The sequence below is a fragment of the Canis lupus genome, chromosome 2 (assembly GCF_011100685.1).
Source record: "Canis lupus familiaris isolate Mischka breed German Shepherd chromosome 2, alternate assembly UU_Cfam_GSD_1.0, whole genome shotgun sequence".
Taxonomy (NCBI): domain Eukaryota; kingdom Metazoa; phylum Chordata; class Mammalia; order Carnivora; family Canidae; genus Canis; species Canis lupus.
In genome coordinates, this window is record NC_049223.1 from 61,429,366 (window position 1) to 61,450,969 (window position 21,604).

Sequence of the window (21,604 nt, forward strand, 5' to 3'; positions counted from 1 at the left end):
TAGGATGATGTGGGTATGAAAAAAGAGATATCAGAAGTGACTCCAAGGTCTCCTGGGCTTAGGTGACCAGGGAGATGGTGATGTCACCTGAGATAGGAAACACCAGAGGATGAATGAGCTTGGGGAAGAGGAGAGAATTTGAGTTCATTTCTGACACTAAGTTGGAGTTGTCAGTTATGCAATTGAAGTGCTTCCTAACCTTCAAAATCTTTATATATAACCTAGTTGAACTTTTGATTCCAGAGGCAACACTACAACCAGTATTTTTCCAACATTGAAAAATAAATTGGCTGGTCCCAGTAGCCAAAATATATCATGTTTGGAAAATTCTTTATCCAGAGCATGCTTCCCTAGATATATATGATTTGGAAAACATATCCCCTTTTTGATGTATTTTAACTTGATTCATGTAGCATAAAAAGAACAAAGAAATGACAACTAATAACTTCTATCCATAATATTAGAGAATTTAGAAGGACATAGGATAGAGGTAATGAGATTAGGGTGGGATGGGGGGTAGTGGAAAACAACAAAAAATTGGACGAGAAAGGAGATGTCATCATGTGAGGAATTTTAAAGCTCTTTTATTTATTTGAATAATGTGGGTTTTCTTTTGGTTTGTTTGGTATTAATGTTTTGATTTGTTTCTTTGGCTGTAATCTACTTTCATTTAGAATTATATTTTTGTATATAGCCTTACTTGACAACCTAAATATGTTCTTACAATAGTGTAAGTTTTCATATGAGGACTATAAACTTAATATTTAATAAAATAACCAACCCATTAAGTAAATTTTATTCCCCTGCTATTTAAAAGTTCGTTCATTTCTTCATAGGGTTCTATGATAAACAACTTTAAATTCTTCTTTTCACAATGTAGAAATAACCATGTATCTATCTCTTTTGCCTTTTTATGGCTAATTTCCTTTAATTCTTTTGTGCGGGCAAACAAATGTTTTATAAGAAGTTACTATTTTAGCAATTCTGAGTTTGTCAAATTACAACTCATGTAAAAGGCTTAATTATGCATTGTGCTACATTTGAAGCAGATTTATAAAATGGGTGTTCGTGTGTGGTATTTTGACAACCACCATACATTTTAAGGAAAAAATAATATCATTTAAAATATTTTCTTTACCATGTTAGTCTTTGGCAAGCAGAGAAGGGCTTTTCTGAAGTGAGGTTAGACAATGGAGCCAACTTCATTTTTTATGCACGTGAACGGAGAGGGCTTGAGGTTATTAGTTGAAACCGAGTAACCTTTCCAGGCTTTCATCTCTTTCTTTTCAAATTTGAATATGAAAAGCATATTCAAGTCAAAGACCATCACTTTAATGACATTTGGCAGTCATTTGATTTATTAGGTTTTAGAAAAAATTTTCCTTTAAATATTTCATCATACTATGCTAATCCTAGTAATATTGCCAGCTGCAGCCTTGTACCTGTATTAGTGGAGACAGAATGGTGTGGAATTTTCTCTGTCATCCTAGTAAAATTTCCATGAATCTACTGAATAATAAAATAACCTTATTGAAATATTCAGATTTGGGTTTTTAGTTAAAGTGTCTTAGAATACATAATAAAAGAAAATGTCTTTTGAAAGAGTGGGGTAAAATTACTTCATCAAATATTGAGGGGGTTTGACAGCAATAGAAATTGTTCTTTATGGGGATATTTTTACAATAGGATAATTATGCTTTTCAGTTTAATTAATTATATCATATGCTTTGAAATATCTAAGTAATCACTGTGGTGAATTTACACACTGATTTATGTTTGACAGTGAGTTCCTAAAAGTTGGTCCTATAGACAGGTTTTAGTTTCAGAATTTTCTAATTATTATTTAAAGCTATACAATTTACATTAGCATGCTTCTGAATTTAGTAAAGAGGAATTTAGTAAAAGGAAATGAAGCACAAATTTAAAATTGTAAAAACAAACAGGAGTTATCTTGGTGTGATCTAATTTTTAAGTCCGTCTGTTTGTTTTAAATCATTACTCAAGGAAACATGTATGGTTCATATACTGATGTCTGTGATACCAAAATCTATTAAGTAAGGATTGAAATGAAAATTACACAGTAAAACAGATATATTTTTAGTTGTTAATTCTGTAAAGATGAGATAAAAAATAAATTGCAAGGAAATATATGGTAGATTAGATAAAAATCTTGTTTCTTTTGTTTGAAAACATTACATATTGAATGAAATATATTATGGCAGAATATACAAGAGGATGAATTATAGTTTCTGCTCTAGTTAATATGGATTCATATAGCTACATTTATTAGCATAATAGCTATAAAGTATTCAACAGGCTTTGATCTCTGAATAACCGAAACTTCTCAGGTACTGTAGATTAAATAAAAGCAGTGATAAACATGTACTTCATTACATAGTTTGAAATAAGGCCAACTGATACTTGTCATTCTGAAAGCAATCGGAGATGAAGATCTCATAATCTTCGCCCCTGATAGACTACTAGTGGGGTATTTATAGCCTCAAATGTAAATCAGGAGACTATTGCCATGACACTGTTAACTTCAAACCCTGGGGCATTAGAATCTCATTCTCTCTCTCTCTGTCGTGAATAATCTATCATGTATAACTATACAGTAGTGTACAATGCGTTCCAAAAAAGAAACCCATTGGCCTTCATGTTTTATTTAAAATTTATACTGAAAAACAATAAAGAGGTTTTTGCTCATTTGTTTTATGTTACTTTGTTGTTTTTTTGTTTCGTTTTATTTTTGCTCTTTAAACAGCCATCAGAAAAAATTCGGATTGAGATCATAGCTCTAAGCCTTAATGATTCTCGAGTGACTGCAGATGACACTATCCAACGGCTGTTTGTTGAATGCAGATTCTACAGTCTTCCTGCTGAAGAGACACCTGTGTCACTTCCAAAACCCAAGAGTGGGCAGTGGGTCTACTATAATTATAGCAATGGTATGTATGGTTCCTTTATAACATAGACTTTTATTTTTGTCTTATCTGTGAAGGTAACTGCAGGAACAGGGAAAAAGTATAATTCTCTAATGTTCACATAAAGTCATGGAAGTCTCATCAGAATGGATTAATAAAAGTCAAAACTATAGCATAAGGATTAAAAAATTTTTTTAAGATTTTATTTATTTATTCATGAGAGACACAGAAAGAGAGGCAGAGACACAGGCAGGCTCTGTGCAAGGAGCCCAATGCAAGGACTCAATTCCAGGAATTCGGAATCACACCCAGAGGCAGACGCTCACCCGCTGAGCCATCCAGGCATCCCAGGATTAAGAAATTAAATTTGAAGTAATACTAAAGAGAAAAAAAAAAATCTCTCTAGATGTTCCTGCTATATTATAGTATCAACAGAAAGTAATACTAAAGAGAAAAGGAAACAATATCTCTAGATGTTCCTTCTATATTATAGTATCAGCAGAAAAATGTCACCTCAGTTGCCAATTGAATTGAATCAAAAAGTATGGTATTTCATGGGGGGAAAAGTACTAGCTTTTTAATCATATGATTCAAACAATTTAATGACCTAATTTTTTCTATCTTTCTGATCAATGTTATCAGATGGATGTTTTTACAATATATGTGTACATCTCTCCTAGTGTCTATATGTTCAGGATTTTAATTGAGTGAGATAAATTCTTAGAATACCTTTTCATGGTTTAGCCCACACATGCACTGATAACTGGAGGCAGGTTTCCTCTTTGAGAGCTTTCTCTATCAGCTAGTTGACATCCAAGTCGGACCCAACTGGTACCCTGTAAATTCTTCAATCAGCCAACTTTAAGATGTTTTTAAAAATGGTATATATCAATGTATAATTCAAGAGGAGTAAAAATAGCATATCAATCTGACATGACCCTATGTTAAAACTGCTTCCTAAGTTCTAAAGCCCTATATTAAAACATAAAGATGGAGTGTTGCATTACCTTTAGCCAAAACAGGCCATCTTATGCTACTTGAACACTGATATTTTTTCTCACCAGTTTTATAAATTGTATTTTAATCAACATGTGTAATTGTGCTATTGATTTTATGTATACCATGCTACTGATTGATCATACAGTAAGATTACAAATGCTCATGGTTACTTGTGTGTGTATGTACATGTGTAGGCACATGTGCACACACCTGCTATTTTTGGAACTGTGGTCCAAAAATTAAGACAATAATCATGAGTATCCAGAAATCTGTTCCAGTCTTCCCTGTATCCACAATTCTTATTAGTTATGTGGGTAAGATGTTTAGATTTCATGGTATCCTATTTTCTTATCTGTTGAATAAGGTACTTTCTTAGATCCCTTCCAGCTCAAATTCTATAATTCTATAATGACAGATAGGTTGAGAAATCATATGGGAAATAAATAGTGTGGTCAGAACAAGAATCTGATTCTTCCTTCCTTTCACTGACTTGATATAACAAATATTTCCAAAAATACATTCTCAAGCTTCCTAGAGATCTTTTACCTGCAAAGTTTCAGAAAAGTAAACCATAGCAAAATATTATTAGTATTGAAAGAACTGATTAGACAGCTAATTATAATGAAAATACCATACCCCAAGAAAAGAGACAAACTCTTCTGGCTTTCGTATTATTCTTTTTTTTTAAAGGTCGGCAGTAGAATGTTTGGTTGGACTGACAACAAAATTGCTTTTTAGAAATTGTACATTGAGAAATTTGGCCCGCTGCACAACAGATTGTTTTTATTTGCTTAAGAAGCAATGCAAATCATTCTGGGGATGCAACCTGTTAGCACATGCTCAAGTGTCCTGAATTTTGTAAGGTTCTCACATGTAACCAAGGACTTTGGGGGCTTTTTGTTAGTTGGTTGGCATTGGCTCAGGTATATTTTTTCCTTTTACTACAAGATAGCCTATGATCTAATTGGTATTTTAACAATTGCTTATGGCTGTAATGAATAATTGTTCATCTGAATGCAACAAGAAAACCAGTAATTTATTAGAAATAAATTCTGTAGAAGTGTTTACTATATACCTTTTTTCAACTTCTCTTCCTACCTATTGGAATTTGTAAGTATTTTAAAGGCTAAATGAAAAGAATTGTAAGGATATTTAAATCCTCTCCTGGTGGGAGGGGAGAGAAATGTATTTTGTGCTTCCGAGCAAAATAATGTTGTTTTTTATCTACTATATAAAAAAAAAAATGTAATCTTGGGTCATCAGCAAATTTGAGAAATAATATTAACGTCATAGGAGGCTTTATTTTATTTTTCACTTAATTATGACATAGTGAAAATGTTTATTTTTAAATTATTGTATTTGTATCACCTTTAGTACAGGGGAATCTCCTTGAATCTTTGGTTAATAAGTAACTATCTCATCTAATTATTGTAATGATTTGCCATTCACTTGTGACTTGATGTAAAAGGTCAATATAATGTAGACTTACATCTTCCAAATCTTATTAAATGTTAATGAAAGTAATTTTATTTCCAAACTGACTTTTTAATTCCGATGGAAAATCTAAAGGACAATTAGTACATGCTATTTCCTGTTTGAACACCATACCAGTTGAGAGGTTGACTGAACCTCACAATGATTTTTACCCTGCATTATGGCTTGAATCTTTTCAAAAGGGATTTGTCTCATGAGACCTAAATTAGGTACATAAAATGAGAGGTTTATTATAGTGATCCCCAGAATTATTTATAGCCTGATTCGGTCTTTATTAAGAGGTACTAATACCACTTTCACTTACACAAAAAATATATCTAATGCTAGGAAAAAACAAAGTTGAGTTCACTTGCTAGACATTTGTAGCATGAACAAAACATTTGTGTTTTATTGCGCCTGAAAATTTTGCTCAGAGAATGCTGAGAAAGCAAGAAAATAGTTTGGAAAAAATAAGATTAATGGTAGGTCTGAAGAATGTTGTCTGGACTGAATAAAACCTAGGGAATTGACAGTGGGAAGAAAAAAGATTAATGAAATCGTCCAAAGTTTTTATGAGACTTATACGGATCTGGGTCCTTAGTCGCTAAGCACTGAGCAGAGACTATGTTTTGGAACAATTAAAATTTAATTCAGAACATAAAAACAGAATTTACATTTTGTCACTAATAAGAAGAGAAATTTGACAAAGATAAGGATTAGGGGAATGATAACACTCTGACACAAAAAGTCTTCTGAGATTCAAGTTTATCAACCCTCTGTAATTAAGACATCTGCATTTCTGCCAAATGACACTGATAAAAAAAAAATGTAAAGATTTTTCCAACCTGCAGAAGTGAAGGATAGATTTTTAATGGTAGACAATTCAAGATCAGCTCAAGTTTTTGGACTACTGTCTTGTACCTTTCTTGAGACCTATGCTTTCAATAAGTTTATGTCAAAATCTAGCAAGTCTTAAATAAATGTGATTCTAATGAGTATAAAACTTAAATAACTTAATTTTTAGAGAGTTCTGATACTTTTCAATCAACAGAATTGCTTTTTTAAAGATCTATTTGAAGTTTTGAAACTGTAGAATTTTTTTTTAATTGTCTAGTTCCAGAACACCAAATGGTTATCTTTAGGACCCTGGTGTAGAGGTGGCCACAGTGTCCAAATTCCCTACATATTCAACACAAAAGTTTCACTGGTTGCTGATCCCACTCAAAAAATAGGCAAAGGGATGTTGAGCTACACAGTGGTTCTCAGTGTGTGACATCCTGACCAGCAGCAGCTGTGAAGATAAAAATGCAGATTCTCAGGCCCTGAGCCAGGCCTGCTGAATTAGAAACTTCAAGGTGAGCTCAATAATCTGCATTCTAACCAGCCCGCCCAGGGATGCAGGCATACACTAAAGGTGAAGAATAACTGATCTAGATTAAGACACCCATATTCTAGGCATTGTTGGTGCCAAGCAGAAGAGCTGGACTTCACATTTGGTATACCTTGAGAGAAGCAAGCTAATGGATAGGGAGCTTGAGCTTTTTCAGAAAGGAATTTTTAAAAAGTGTTCAACCGAAGAGAGTTGTTTAAGACACCTGGAGCAGCTGCACCTAAGCAATATCCCTTTGTGAAAGAGTGAAAGGAGGGTCAGGTGGCTTCCCTTGATTCAGGTACAGAACTCTCTCTCACACTCAGGTCTGTGCTGACCACATGGTTGCAGCTTAAACAGTAGAAAAAGTTTCAGCTTCATATGGAAGAAGGAGAAATTCTAGCATGGAGGTTAAGAAGGCAGGCTCTGGAGGCAGACTTTGCTGGATCCAAATTCTGGTTCTGCCACTTTCTAACTATATGAGCTTGGGCAAATTACTTACCTCCTCTGGGTCTATTTAATCATTTGTCAAATATGGAACAGCATGGTTCTTAATACATGCAATTGCCATAAGAAAAGTATTGCGTGTAATACTTAGTACATAAATACCAATTGATAAATGATGGCTGTCACTATTTGTGTCATTGTTAAGATAATAGGAAATACAGAGTGCTGGCCAACTGGATGAAGCAGAAGCAGAAGGTGTCCCAACTATATCTTTCTTTTTTCTTTTTAACCAATTTCAATGATAAAAAAAAAAAAAGTTAAACAGAATTGCCATAAGGTATAGCAACTCTACTTCTGGATACCTACCCAAAAGAATTGAAAGCAAGGACTCTGACAGATGTTCGGATACCTATGTTCATAGCAGCATTATTTACAGTAGCCAAAAGGTAGGAACAATCCAAATATCCATCAACAAACAAATGGGTAAACAAAATCTTTGTATCAAAATGGAACATTATTCAGTCTTAAAAAGGAGTGAAATTTCAGTTACATGCCATGTGGGTGAACTTTAAAAAGCATTATGCTAAGTGAATTAAGCCAGACACAAAAGGACAAATATTGCATGGTTCCACTTAGTTAGAGGTACCTAGAATAGTCCAGTTCATAGAGACAGAAAGTAGGATAGAGGTCACCAGGGACTGGGGGGAGGCGGAAGGGGGGAGATACTATTATCAGTTTGGGATGATGAGAATGTTCTGGAGATGGATGGTCATGATGGTTGTACAACAGTGTGAATATACTTTATGTCGTTGTATGTGTGCTTAAAAATGATTTAAATGATCAATTTTATGTTACTTGTATTTTACCACATTAAAAATTTTATTTCAAGCTATTGAGGTAACGTTATCAGAACTGGCCTAGTTTAATTGAAAAATTCTAGACTTTGGATTCAGTCCCATTGGCTTGGTGTACTGGTGGCCAAAATGAGGTCCAGTCTTCCAGCATTAGTAGAACTCACCTCTTTTTTTTTTTTTTTTTGAACTCACCTCTTAGTAAGCCTTTTTAGCATTGATAAGCAAGGCACTATACTGATAAAATACTCTGAACCCTCTTTTTTGATTCTTATAAATCTCAGAAACCTGTATCATGAGCCACTTTTACTGATATTGCATCATGCAAACAGCAACAAGCTAAGAGCCGCTATTTGACCTTGGTTCTCACTTCTCTTAAACCCTTAACCCATCCCTACACAGACACGTATGTGTCTCCCACACTGTGTTCCCAATTCAGTGCCCAGCACGTCAAATGATTAAATGAATTTGTATTATCATAATTTGAGACTGGACTAAAATTGTCCAGGGGAACATTCTCAAGATGAAAAGTGTTCCCAGGGGAGTCTGGCTTTGGAATTGTCATGGTATCCTTCACCCTGTGTGTACTTTTGATCAAGGATAGTCTCTAAATTGAGATCTGGACACAGGGGGCATTTTACCTCCAAAATGTCTTCAGAAGCTAAGACATGCTGAATGGCTGCTGAGCTGAGAAAAAATAACCAGGTTGAAAATTGGTGTTCGCACTCTGAGATGCCATTTTCCTAAAGTGCAGGTGCTTATTTACGGCTTCAAGTGTTCACCGCCTTCTTCCTGATGGAACTTTAGATCAGTTATTTCATATCCTATTTCAGCCGAGTAAAGTCTGGCCACATTCCTGCATGCCAACATGCATGCTCTTTTTTTTTTTTTAGATTTATTTAGAGCATGTGGGGGGGGGGGGGCAGAGGAGAGAGAGAGAGAGAGAGAGAGAGAGAGAGAGAGAATCCCCAAGCAGACTCCCCATTGAGTGTGGAGCATGACCCAGGGCTCTATCCCAAGACCCTGGGATCATGATCTGAGCCCAAACCAAGGGTTGGATGATTAACCAACTGAGCCACCCCAGCCACCACCGCCCCCCCACCACGCACCATTAAAAATCAAAGACAAACTTCATACCCTTAAGGCCTCTTTCTCCCTTCCCTACATTTCTCTTCCCTTACCGCCCCCACCCGAACACCAGCAAACATCAGCCTATGGATTTCCTCAACCCAATACACTAGATGCCTCTTTTATTGCATGTTGTGGCAGGAGAGAAGGATTAAATTACTGAGGCTGTCAGAAAGGACAAGCTCTCTGCCATACATTATCATTATCACTCGTTTCTTGGGCAAGAGAAAATGCAGTAAATCCCTCAAATACAAAGCAATAAAGACTGCTGGCTTTTACTGTCATGACTGCCAGTGCCATTAACAGGCAGTGACAGCGATGTGGCACTCTTAGATGTCGCTTGTATCTTTTCTGACAGTGTGCACATAAACCTGCCAGTGACATGACATTAGATCACATGACTATTCAGATTTGATTCTGGTTTCCAGAGCTGCTTTCTTTTCCCAGGCATACAAGTGAGGTGGCATGACTTGTGTCTCTAAAAACAGGTATTTGTACAAATACAGAATGGTACTAATGTAGCATATTCTTGACTGACTTTTTCTGTGGATTTTTTTTTTGGGGGGGTATAGTGATCTACGTGGATAAAGAAAACAACCAAGCAAAGAGAGACATCTTAAAAGCTATACTACTGAAACAAGAGATGCCTAATAGAAGGTACATTTAAGCATTCTAAATTATCTGATGGTTTATATAAAATAAATCTCTGTAGCATGGTGTGGTGAAAGAAAGCTCAAGATGAAGAATCAGAACACCTGACTCACCCTGTGCCCTCAAATGAGTCTGTTTCCTCTCTGTCAATTTCCTCCTAGAAATAAAGTAGTCCTGCATACCATACAGAGTAACTATAAAGATCCCATGGTGCTTGCAAACCAAGACACCATACAGTGTATATCCAATATCCCATTACTGTTCAAGTATAACTATAAATAACATAACATGATTGCAAGGAGGGTGTACTCTCCAGCCAAATGGCTTGAATATAAATTCTTGTTCCATCACTTACTAGCTTTTTGACCTTAGACAACCACCCTCTGCCTCATTTTCTTCATCTGTGAAATGGTGATAATATTATATAGGATTGTTGTGAGGATTCAATGAGATAATGTATGTGGAATGGCTAGAATTGTACCTGGCACAGAGCGCACAGTGTTCATTTGTCATTGATGTAAGTAGTAGTAATGTCAATATTATTACTTATAATAGCTCATTAGCCTTCCAGACTATTTTACCTTACTCTCGTTGTTTAATTATATATCATTTCATGTGATTTTTTAATGCCTTTGTTTTTCAAATTTGAACAGAAGACTTTGCGATTCTCGTTCAGTAGAGAAAGTATACCCTTTTAAAGAAGGAAAAACCCTGATCTTAGTAATTTCCTGTTTCGTGTGTGCTCCCATGTGTACAGTTTGAGGAGTTATGTAAGGTGCTGCCCGTCAGCCCCATTTGCTGGCTCTCCTCCCTTGGCTGGAGTGGGCCCTTTATCTCTCTGTTGTCATCTTCTCCTTGCCCTTGTGGCCCTTACATGACACACTTAGTGCCTCAGAAACAGAGTTCATTCCTGCACACCTTAGGGATTCAAGTTCTCCCCTCTTCTAGAGGGCATGAAGCGAAGGTTAAAGACATTCTTTTTCTTTTTAAGATTTTATTTTTAAGTAACCTCTACACCCAGCATGAGGCTCAAACTCACAACTCTGAGATCAAGAGTCGCACGCTCCACTGACCGAGCCAGCCAGGCGCCCCAAGACATTCTGTTTTTCAAAAGAGCTTCCTAACTAGCATTTGATCTTCTTTTTCAAAAAAGGAGACTGGAATTCTTAGCTATTAGGATCTGATAGCAGCTTTTTCATTAACTCCTTGAAGTACATATATCAGTTCTTTGGATCTCAGTTCTGAAGAAGGGGTGCCAAAAGCTCTTGTTAATTAACCTGAAGTTCTGTTTTTCTCAGCATGGTAGATAATCATTCGAGTTTTACTTATTTACTTTGTACACTTGAGCTTCTTTCAAGGCCCCCTCAGATACCATCAGTGTTCCAGGGTTAGCCCAGGTCACAATGATTACACAGCCCTGCCATGTCATCTGCCGCTCTGTGGTCCACAGGCAGGCCATTACTGTCCAGGACTGAGCTCTCTTCCCATGAACAAGCCCTGGGCTCCACTTCCCAATCCTTTCAGTCTTATTTGTCTACCTCTGTGTTCACTTTGTTTTTGGAATGTTAGAACCTATTATAAGTAGAACTCCTCATCAGGGAGAGCAATTTTGTTTCCTCAAAAGTATGTATTTTTAAAAAGACAAATTCAGCTTTAAGTGTAGACCTGCCTTTCCTCAGACGACCTACTTACTTGTACCAAAATGGTTTTAAAAACTTTTTTAAATGTCCACAATAAATGTGATGACTTCCACTGACCCATCCTTGTTTCTCTAAAAATCTCTAAACACCCCTAGAGACCCAAGTGTTCACGTCATCTTGAGAAAAACCAAGAGAGGCACTGGGGGTGCAAGGTGACAATGCAGAGGGTGGGGGTGAGTAAATCCCTGGGGCACTACTGTGCAAGTCTCTGACCAGCACAGCAGATGAGGGCCATGCTCACTTTTTTCCCCTCACAGTATCATTTTCTTCAGGACAAAGAGGGATTTTATGTTTATATGTCTCCACAGCCAAAAGACAGTTGTTATTCCAGTGAATATTCTCACCTTTTGCAAATACTTACAGGTCTCATTACTTCACATTGTTTAAAGTACCTGCTAGCTTATAAGAATTCAGTTTTTCAGGCAGTAACCCTCTTGAATATTAGAGATACCTTACAAAGCCACAGTTAGAGAAGTTCGGCCAGTCTTCCTGACATACATAAATTTATGTACATTGTATAATGAATTATGTACACCACCTTCACACTCTACCCCCTGCTATATTTGGAAGCACATAAGTGTCACTTTCAAAGGGAGGTAACATGTTGAAGTGAGATTTTAAAAATTATTTGAAGTCGTCATTTTGACACTGACTTAAGGTTCTTTTTTTGGTTTCATTTCTTCCCTTTAACATGTTCTGTTGAGCAGATCCAGCATAACCATCAGCATTCCAGTATGTAAATCTCACAGGGTAACCCTTAGGCTCTTCTATGCTATTTTATATGAAAAGGAATTATTTCGAAATGAGGAGTCAAAATTGTTAAACAATTTAAGGAGTTTTAGTGCTTTCTGATTTCCTAAATAACAGCAAGTGACATTCGAAGTCTAAATCTTGATGCCCAGCCCAGGGCCTGCCTCCTCCAGTAGACCTTCTTCAAATGAGCCAACCTTAAATAGCATCGTCCATTTTGCAGTTCATGTAGTAATTCAACAAATATTTATGATCCCCTGTATAAGTATTGGGAGCTAAATGCTGGACAAGGTGGAGTCACATTACAGAGTGTATGTCCCACGGAGGATGGTAGACAGAAAGTGAACAAATAAACCAATTACATATTACAGTAAGTACTAAGAGAACATTAAAAGTTGCTAAGCTGGAGAATAACAGCGACAGCACACCTAAGGAGGTGATGGTATGCTGGATAGGATAGTGAGGGATGAGAGGACCCAGTCAGGTCGTGAACAGTGCAAGGAAGGTCACTGCAGGCAGAGGGAACTGTGGGCCTGCAGGAAGACATAGATGTCTGTGTCTCGGACCTGACAGAGGAGGTTAGCAAGGCAGATCTCACTAAGAAGGGGAGAGTTCTGCAGGAGGGAGAAGGGATGCACTTCCCTTTCCACCTCCCTATGGGTATTTGGCATCTACTTGCTTGTTTAGTGTCCTAAAGAGGCTTTCTGTCCAGTCTGAGGACCAGGACAGGCACGTAGGTAACTTACTATCATCTCCTTAGGTGCACTATGGCTGTTATTTTCCAGTTTAGCAACTTTTAACTTTATCTTAGTACTTATTGTAATATGTAATTGCTTTATTTGTTCACTTGTTGTCTACCATCCTCCGTGGGACATAAACTCTGTAATGTGACTCCACCTCTTTGTTTGGCAGGCTTAACAGGAAGACATAAAAGGCGTCTTACATCTTATGTGCAGGGTAGCCTAAGCCAAATTGTAGCTTTTTAATTAATTCTAGTGTACCCTCTTCCCTTTTTTGCTTAACTTCATAGTTTCTTAATTTCATACTTGACATCTCATTTTGCTCTCTATAGAATTTAAAGCTAGGAATAGTGAATTTTGGTTTCTAGCCTTTCCCTGACATTTGGAACGATTTTTTTTTTCCTTTTTTGTCTCAGAATTCTCATATATTCAGCAGAGGTAATGGTCTGCATTTGTAAAGTGATAGAGATATGATCCTTAAATATGAGACATTATAGGAGGATAACACTTAACAATATTAGTACAATCTGCATAGCCTCTATCTTTTCTGGAAGTCTTGTGGATGTAAAATGTGCATCAGATATCACTTGTAATTCCTTCTCTTCCACTCATCATCATTTTAGGACAATTACTTTCATCATCATTCTTCTTGTTTAACTGACTGATACAGTCATTGTATAATTTGGCAATCTCAATTTTCAATTGAAACAAACCTTCCCTATGTCTTCTTTTTCTCTTCCATTAGAAATATAGAAGCTTAAGCAGCTCTACCTAGATTAAAAATAAGAATAATAAAAGAGCAAACATTTCCTCAGTTCTTACCATGCTCTAGGCACTGTTTACATGTATCATCTCATTTGATCCTCACAAGAGCCTTTGAGATAGGTATTCCCCTTCCCATTCTACAGATAAGATCAGAGAGGTTTAGTAATGTGTCTAACATCACACAGATCATAGTAGGAGAGCAGACATTTTAACTCACAATGGATGCCCTTTAACCATTCTATCTTAATCCCTTTGTTTTATGCATCATATAAAATACTCATCTTATCCACTTACAGACCAGGATCTGTACTCTTAATAAGTATTGTGTGAATAGGGGCTACCTTGTGTTTGAATGGAAGGGATTTCTATTTTATAATAAAAATTTTTGCTGGCTAAAAACAGGGACTTAGTAAAGGAATGAAATGTCAAATACTCACTTTCAGCAAATTAGTTAAAAATACTATCATGTTTACCTATAAGTGTTTGGAAAGGATTTTATTTGAGTGTATTGTTCAAGGCATGATTTCTCAGAGACTTAGATTTTCATGTAAAAATGTAATCTGAAAAAAAAATGTAATCTGAGAAACAAGTTTCTTATTTTGTTTCTGATTTAGGATGGCTATGTTTTGAAAATGGTTAAAATGGTAGTTTACAAGCATCCATGGTTTAAGCTATGCTGCCAAGACATATCAAAAGAGTACTTAACTGTAAATTCCTGTCATTTGGTCAATCCAAGTGTGTTTGGCCTCAACACAAGCCACTAATTCAAATCAGTTACATCAGAACCCTACAATTATGTGTCTAAAAGTAAAATAAAACTTGGATGCTAGGACTGTAAGTTAAAAGATTGCTGAAGTAGTACAAACATTTCATGTAGCTGTTGGGCAGAGCTACAACATTTACCTAACATGACTCAGAATGTTACCCAGGAAACATAGTCCCTGCATTTCATAGAACACAGAGAGTTGGATTAGATAAATTTCTTGGTAGCCACTCTGAAGTTGTACATTTCTGCAGAAAATGTTGCATTTCTTTTGAAATTAGCGCCCTGATCTCCGTGGTCTTTATTCACTTGATCCTTTTAGCCTTAAAAGTAGATATGTCACAATACGATCAGATAGTGTATATTAGAGAGAACATCTGGTTCTTCTCTTTGCCTAGTAATTTCCTCAGATTCTAGAGTTAAATGTTAATCAGTGCTTAGAAAAGTGGATTTATGTTCATTTGAAGGCTGGGCATGCTATAATAATTCTAGTAGTTCGTGCTATAACTTATCTAACCTCATGTAATTTGCTTTTTATTGGAATAATTGGAAACTTCGAGATTTCATACTTACTGATAAAACCCCATTTGGGAGTTGAGTTTCATGGTGATTTTTTCCTCATTTGTGGGGATTTTGTTTTTTTCTCCTCTCAGTGTTCGCTTCACAGTGGTCAGTGACCCTCCAGAGGATGAACAGGATCTGGAGTGCGAGGACATTGGCATTGCTAACATTGATCTCGCTGACATGTTTCGGGAAGGGAGAGACATCATCGAGCAAAATATCGAAGGTATGGGTGGGAGTATTGCTCAATTTGTACAACAATTGCTGAAATCCAAATTCTTTATTAAATTTAGCTGGTTGCAGGGACATTGAGTCACACATTGGTTGAATCCTTTGCAACTCAAGCTGACTTTTCTTTGAGGCTGGAAGCTTTTCCCTACATCATTCCTTGCTCTCCTCCTCTGCCTTCCTTTTAGTCAAAAGAAATTTTAAAATAATTAATTGCACTTCACAAGGAGCTATTCATTTTGTTAGTATTGAGGGTGAGTATCTGACAAAAATGCGGCCATTGGATTTTTTTAATGTTGTTTATGGAAGCTTCATGCTGTCAAGACTTATTTCAGCCAAAGCATGTTATTCTGAGTCATCATTATAATGTCTTTTGTAAGGCTTCTCTCTAATTCAGTGTTACAATTCAGTGATATAGCTACTGCAAATAACTCCAAGTTGTAATGGTGACTTATTTCCTCGCAGGATTCAGAGAGGAATAAAGGATTCCTGACAAAATGTACTCTCCTGAATTCTCACCTCAAAGGCATGAGTCCCATCAGTGCTTAATTACTACCCTCTATATTTTCATGTAACATATTTAGAACATGCTGAAGGAATTGTGCTTTATGATTCAGACGTTTAAAACTCATAATGAGGATGGCCAGGGCTCTACACAGTAAATGGACAAATGAGGCTGAGTCTTACTCCCATTTGTTAAGTTAGCAGAGCCATCTCTGGAAAACTGTACATGGCTTGTTTACTCATTTATTCATGCATTAAATGAACACTTATTTGAGCACCTCTTAAGTGCCAGACACCGTTACCCCAGAGTTCAGCTGTGGTTCACATGTCAAGCTGCCTGTCTTGAGTGTGTGCTGCATGCTCAGAAGTCAACATTAAGCTGATAATTAACCAAATTGGAAACCTATCCTAGGAATCTTTATGAACTATACATATCTAACTACATGACAGTTTGTCACAACTTTGTTTGGCACAGAAAAAGAAGATGAGAGGATTGCAATATTAACCTAAACTGTCTGAAAGACAACCAGAACCAAAAGAGGCTGAGAAAAGCAATGAAAATTATCTATGCTTTATATCCTTAATCTTCTCTCCAGACAGTTCTGTTTAGCAGTCCATCTTCTCATTCTGAGAGTCCATGCATGACCACTCTAATCTGACACAAATAGCTACTCTGGCCATGTTTTAAGTGAGAGTCAAAAAATTAAACACTCAGGGGTCAGGTCAGGATTTTAATGTTGTGTTCTGTGCCAGACACAGCAGTAGGGAGTCCCAAAGAAGAGATGTAAGTAAATCAGGGGAATGAGGTGGGGACCACTTGTGGCCATGACCTCCTTTCCTGCTCAGATCTAAGTCTTTGTATTCCAAGTTTTGTTTAAAGGTTTCCTTAAAAAAAATTTTGGAACTGTCATATCATGATCCCTTTTAGGCCTTATTTCTTCAAACTTAGAACTTCTGATCTTGTGTGGAAATCGTTATCCTCTAGCCTTTCCACAAAGTAAACTTCAGGATAGATCACGAGTCTTCACTCCACAGGCAGTATGTTTGCACACATGTGATACCCCTGAAATGTGTATCTTCATATACACTTGACAAGCTGTAATTTATAGATTTCTGAGGTGCTGGTGAACTTTGGACTTTTATAGAGCTATCTCCATGTTTTCAATTCCTGTTACATATATCCTATCTGAAGAAAAATCTGTTGAATGATATTAACACTTTTCTGCCATTTTTCTCCATAGTCTTTGATGCCCGGGCAGGTGGTGGAGGTATTGGCAAGCTCAGGGTAACTGTCGAAGCGCTCCATGCCCTACGGTCTGTCTACGAGCAATATAGAGGTGACTTGGAGGCTGAAAGAAGCTGCTCCAGAGGCATCTCCTGCTCCTGAGTAAACACTCACATGAAAGCTCTAAGATGAGATTTCTGTAATTACTCTGGTGTATATAATCTATAATTCATGGGGTGCAGGGAGGGGGAGGCCTGGGTTTGTAGTGTTCAAGTTTTGTATACTTTTCCATTTGTTTATTTTTCTATTCCCTTCTTCCCATGACTGCCACCCCTCAGGACTTAAGTTCTCCACTGTGGGCAGTACCTTCTCAATAATTTATACCTACATGATAGCATGAGAAAGTCTATTTGCATTTTCAACACTTTCTTATAAAGAACCGACATGCAATTCCCATTTTTATTTTTAATAAGCAAAAAGGATAAATCTTAGAAAACCTATGAAAAAGAAACACTTTTATGTTATCCCTAATCGTCCCACTAAATGGAATGCCTATGATTAGCCTCATTAAGAGTTTTATACTGTGAAGATTTTATTAGAAGCAATATATGAAAATTACTTGGATTAATGTGTTAATCTTCCTCTTTAAAATGCTAATATCCATTTTATGCACATTAAAGCTCAGTATGCATTTTCTTTGATGCATGCAGTTTCTATCAATTAAATATAAAGAATGAGACTTGGTACCAACTTATTAAATTACTGCAAGTTTTTGGTTTCCTTTCTTAAAAATCACACTTCTTATTTGTATGATTTTTATGGATTTGTAATGGTGATATGGGATCCAGGGACGTGTGTATATAAAGAGGAAATAGGTACATATATGTACATACATGAAATTAATATATGTATATATACATGAAATTCATATTTTGAAAACTTAGCTTATGACACAGAAAGAAAGTATTAAAAGTATGGCTCTAATTCTGATATGCTTAGTTAGACCTGAAAGGAATATCTTTTTTATCATTTTTTAAATTTACATCAAGCTTGTACAATGGTGGGGTGTATCTGGATAACCAGATCCTCAAAAAGCAGCTCAGAAAGTTAATTTTCTAGCTTTTACCCAATCTCACTGAAGGATTTAATTGATATTTTTAATGGAGCTGTGAATCAATGCTGCAAAGGAATTGTCTCTAGAGGTCTAGGATATAATGCATTTCATTTTTTAATTTACTTTTTTATTTGTCATTTTCTTCAAAGGATTTTTATAGGCTGTGGGTTTTCACTGTTTGCAAACAGGCTATGTTCCTTCTTAAGCATATGTAAAGTATTCAGGGAGATAAGTAATTTATTAAAATCTACCTAATTTGCCGTGATATATTAAATCTCTGCTTCAGTGATCACAGACCATTTCATTTAGAGAATTAGGCATTCCCTCTTTGTGTGATTAAAGCTCTGGAAAATGAGTTCTTTGCTCCTATTTGTGAACATTCAAAGCCTGCTAATGGCAAGAAGATGGAATAGATTATGAGACAATTCATTACAGTTCAACAGAAAAAAAAAAGCAGCTATAATGCAAAAATGCAAGTATGAATATCTGCATATAGTTTGAACCATCTGTGCTCTAATGGCTTCAATAATGACTCTCGTCTTTAGGAGACTTTGAAATGACATCCGTACAATATTAATTTGTTGATGTACATTGTGGGACCAGTAGAGTACGATCTGACCACAGAAATCTATAAATTCTGTCTCTACCATTGGGCCTCCCTGTCTGGGGCCCACCATCTCCAAGAAGAATCTTGCTCTCATCAAACTCTGCAAATCTTCATAATAACTCATTCCTCTGGAACCTTCTAGAGACCACAAACATCTGCAGACTAAACCTCTCCAATCCTAGTAAACAGCCACATGTTTGTTGTCACTTCAGCTGGCTCTGAGCTCATCTTTTTGGCCTCTCTTTCTAGCTTTCTTTGGCTTCATGCAGTTACGGTGTCATTAAGGCCCATAATATTCCCTGCAGTAATTTAAAACAGCCGGATTATACCCTGGGATTAACTGAGTGGTTTTTGAGACATTTATTGTGGTATTCTCCCAGGAGGTTTGTATTATTGTTATAAAACGTTACATCCCAAACTAAATACCCGTTTCTGCAAGGAAAAGAACCGGATTGCGCTGACTTCTTATGATCTTTAAGTGGAGAGGGGGAGTTTTTATTAGGGAACTTCTGAGACCTCGTCAGCTGGGTGGAATGTATACCTCAGATCCGATTAGAGAACTAGCCATGTTTCCATCACATTCAAGTTTGCCATAGAGATTATTAAAGATTCCTTTTCTAGTTTTAAAATAACACACCTTCCTGGGGATCCCTGGGTGGCGCAGCGGTTTGGCGCCTGCCTTTGGCCCAGGGCGCGATCCTGGAGACCCGGGATCGAATCCCACATCGGGCTTCCGGTGCATGGAGCCTGCTTCTCCCTCTGCCTGTGTCTCTGCCTCTCTCTCTCTCTCTGACTATCATTAATAAATAAAAAAAAAAAATTAAAAAAAAAAATAACACACCTTCCAACTATGTGAATTCTTACAAGACTCATTTTCTTAAGTAACAGAATACCCACTGACACTTTTTGAAAGGGTAAGTGATACTGAATGCCATCGTATGGATGCTTCAAGTGGGTTTCATAATCTGTTGGAGAATAGTTTTTTATCCTGTCTTGTGTTGACCAGAGTTCATTGAAAAAAAGTTCACCACCCTTTGGATTACAGAGCAATGGCTCTCTCTTGGGGAGCCAGGCCTGAACTAAAGTATGGCGAGGAGTGAGGGGGCGCCAACAGTGGCCTTGCCACACAAATTCTGGAGTTTAAGCAAGGCTTTTGTGAACCTACAGCTCTTGATGTAAATGTACACAGTACACTCAGCACTTTTGGGGGATGTAATGCTTTCAGTTTGGAAATATAAATAGAGATGTGATGTGGTATGTGGGAGAGTGTATTTTACATGGTTTTTTGCCTACTGTAGTAGAAATGTCAAATTCCCAGCCACTGTCATGAGAAGCAGTTGACAAAAATAAGTTTTATGGTTTACAGTGTGGTTTACATAGAGAACATTTCTCTTCACTCTCAATTTCAACATGTTTTCTAAATTATCATGGTTTATTGCCATTTAAGTTAAATTAGTTTTTTTAAGAATAAATAGAGAATATATTTAATCAAATAAAGAACAGCCACATTGAAATTCTGCTGTTCCTGCTGTTCATTCGTTACCACAAAACACAAATAGTTTCTATGTGTTATGAAGAAGTGTGGGCTCAGAAGTGGTCATGTGACTTGGGAGGTTCTGTGTGCACCGATGTTCCCACAATAAAACATAAATTATTTTAGTAATCTGACATCAAGAGCTGTGACAATGAAAACCACTTCTTACACATGTTCTAACAAGAATTTGATTAACATTTTTGTGGATATGGAAAATAACTTTTTTTAGTCAAACTACCACTATTGCTGAATTTAGAATGATTTCCTTATTCACTAGATAGCAAAATGTGAATCATGTCTGTGAACAAATATGAGAATAAAATGCCATCTTTGTGTAGTACAAAACAACCAAGGGAGAGCTCTGGTGATATCAAATTATCGAGTGATTGACAATATCAGGATGATAATTCATCCCCAACGATGAGAGTACATTTCAATAAGTCACTCATGCCTGAAGGCCTCTGACTACCTTAACAAAGAAAAACTAAACCCATGATTTATTATAGATTGGACAACATGCCTAATTAGATCCGTGAATGGGAGCAAACAGCTTTACATCCCTTTTGTTCAGAGCAAAAACAACCTTCAGGTCAACCAGAAAGCTAAAAAATATCAAAGATATAGAAACAAGTGTTTTAAAAACTGAAAATACAGAATTAGAAAACATCCCTCATTCTAATCTCTTTCATCTTGCAAGATAGATTTTCGGTTTCATTTCAAAGAGCCACCAGTGGACTGCACCTTTTAGTCTAACCTCCTGGAAAATTGAGCCCATGTTCCTGGTATTGTTAAACCTTCTGTTCTTACCCTTTCATTTTTCCATATAACATTGACTCATATCTTTAAACCATGTTTCTCCTTCAGCCTTTCTGAAGTAATATCTAGCTCTGTCAGTGTTAGAATATAGCTTCTTTTCTGAGGTGGACACCAACAGGCTTGTCTTTTGCCTTTTGCCCCTTCTCACTCTCTGTTGAGATTGACCTTTCTCATCCCTGTAACAGCATTGCCCCTCTCTTCGCTGAACACCATTAGTTTTCTTTGTAAATCAAATTCACCATCTTGATCTTTCTATTTCTGCCATCTGTTTACACCTATATTCAACTGAACATTTCCTCCTGTCTGTCCTTTTACTCATTTTTAGTTAGTCAAGGCACGATTTTTTCCTTTCTCTTCCTTTGGTGCTACAACCACTCCTTTAGATACCAGCATCCATGACAGCTCTAATAGCATTCCTCAAATCTGCCTTTATGTGAAGACTTTTTAAATTTGAC

At 36.6% G+C, this 21,604-nt stretch overlaps 1 protein-coding gene across 3 annotated transcripts in view; it reads left to right on the plus strand.

Annotated features, from left to right (window-relative positions):
* Window positions 1-20,313, plus strand: part of RPGRIP1L (RPGRIP1 like) — a 101,218-nt gene extending 80,905 nt beyond the window's left edge. For all 3 annotated transcript variants that reach the window (XM_038531027.1, XM_038531028.1, XM_038531029.1), the window contains 4 exons: window positions 2,765-2,948; window positions 9,764-9,848; window positions 15,214-15,347; window positions 17,095-20,313. In XM_038531027.1, the coding sequence (XP_038386955.1) occupies window positions 2,765-2,948; window positions 9,764-9,848; window positions 15,214-15,347; window positions 17,095-17,240 (549 nt within the window). In that variant the 3' untranslated portion in view covers window positions 17,241-20,313. The remainder of the gene's footprint in view (window positions 1-2,764; window positions 2,949-9,763; window positions 9,849-15,213; window positions 15,348-17,094) is intronic.
* The last annotated feature ends 1,291 nt before the right edge of the window (window positions 20,314-21,604 follow it).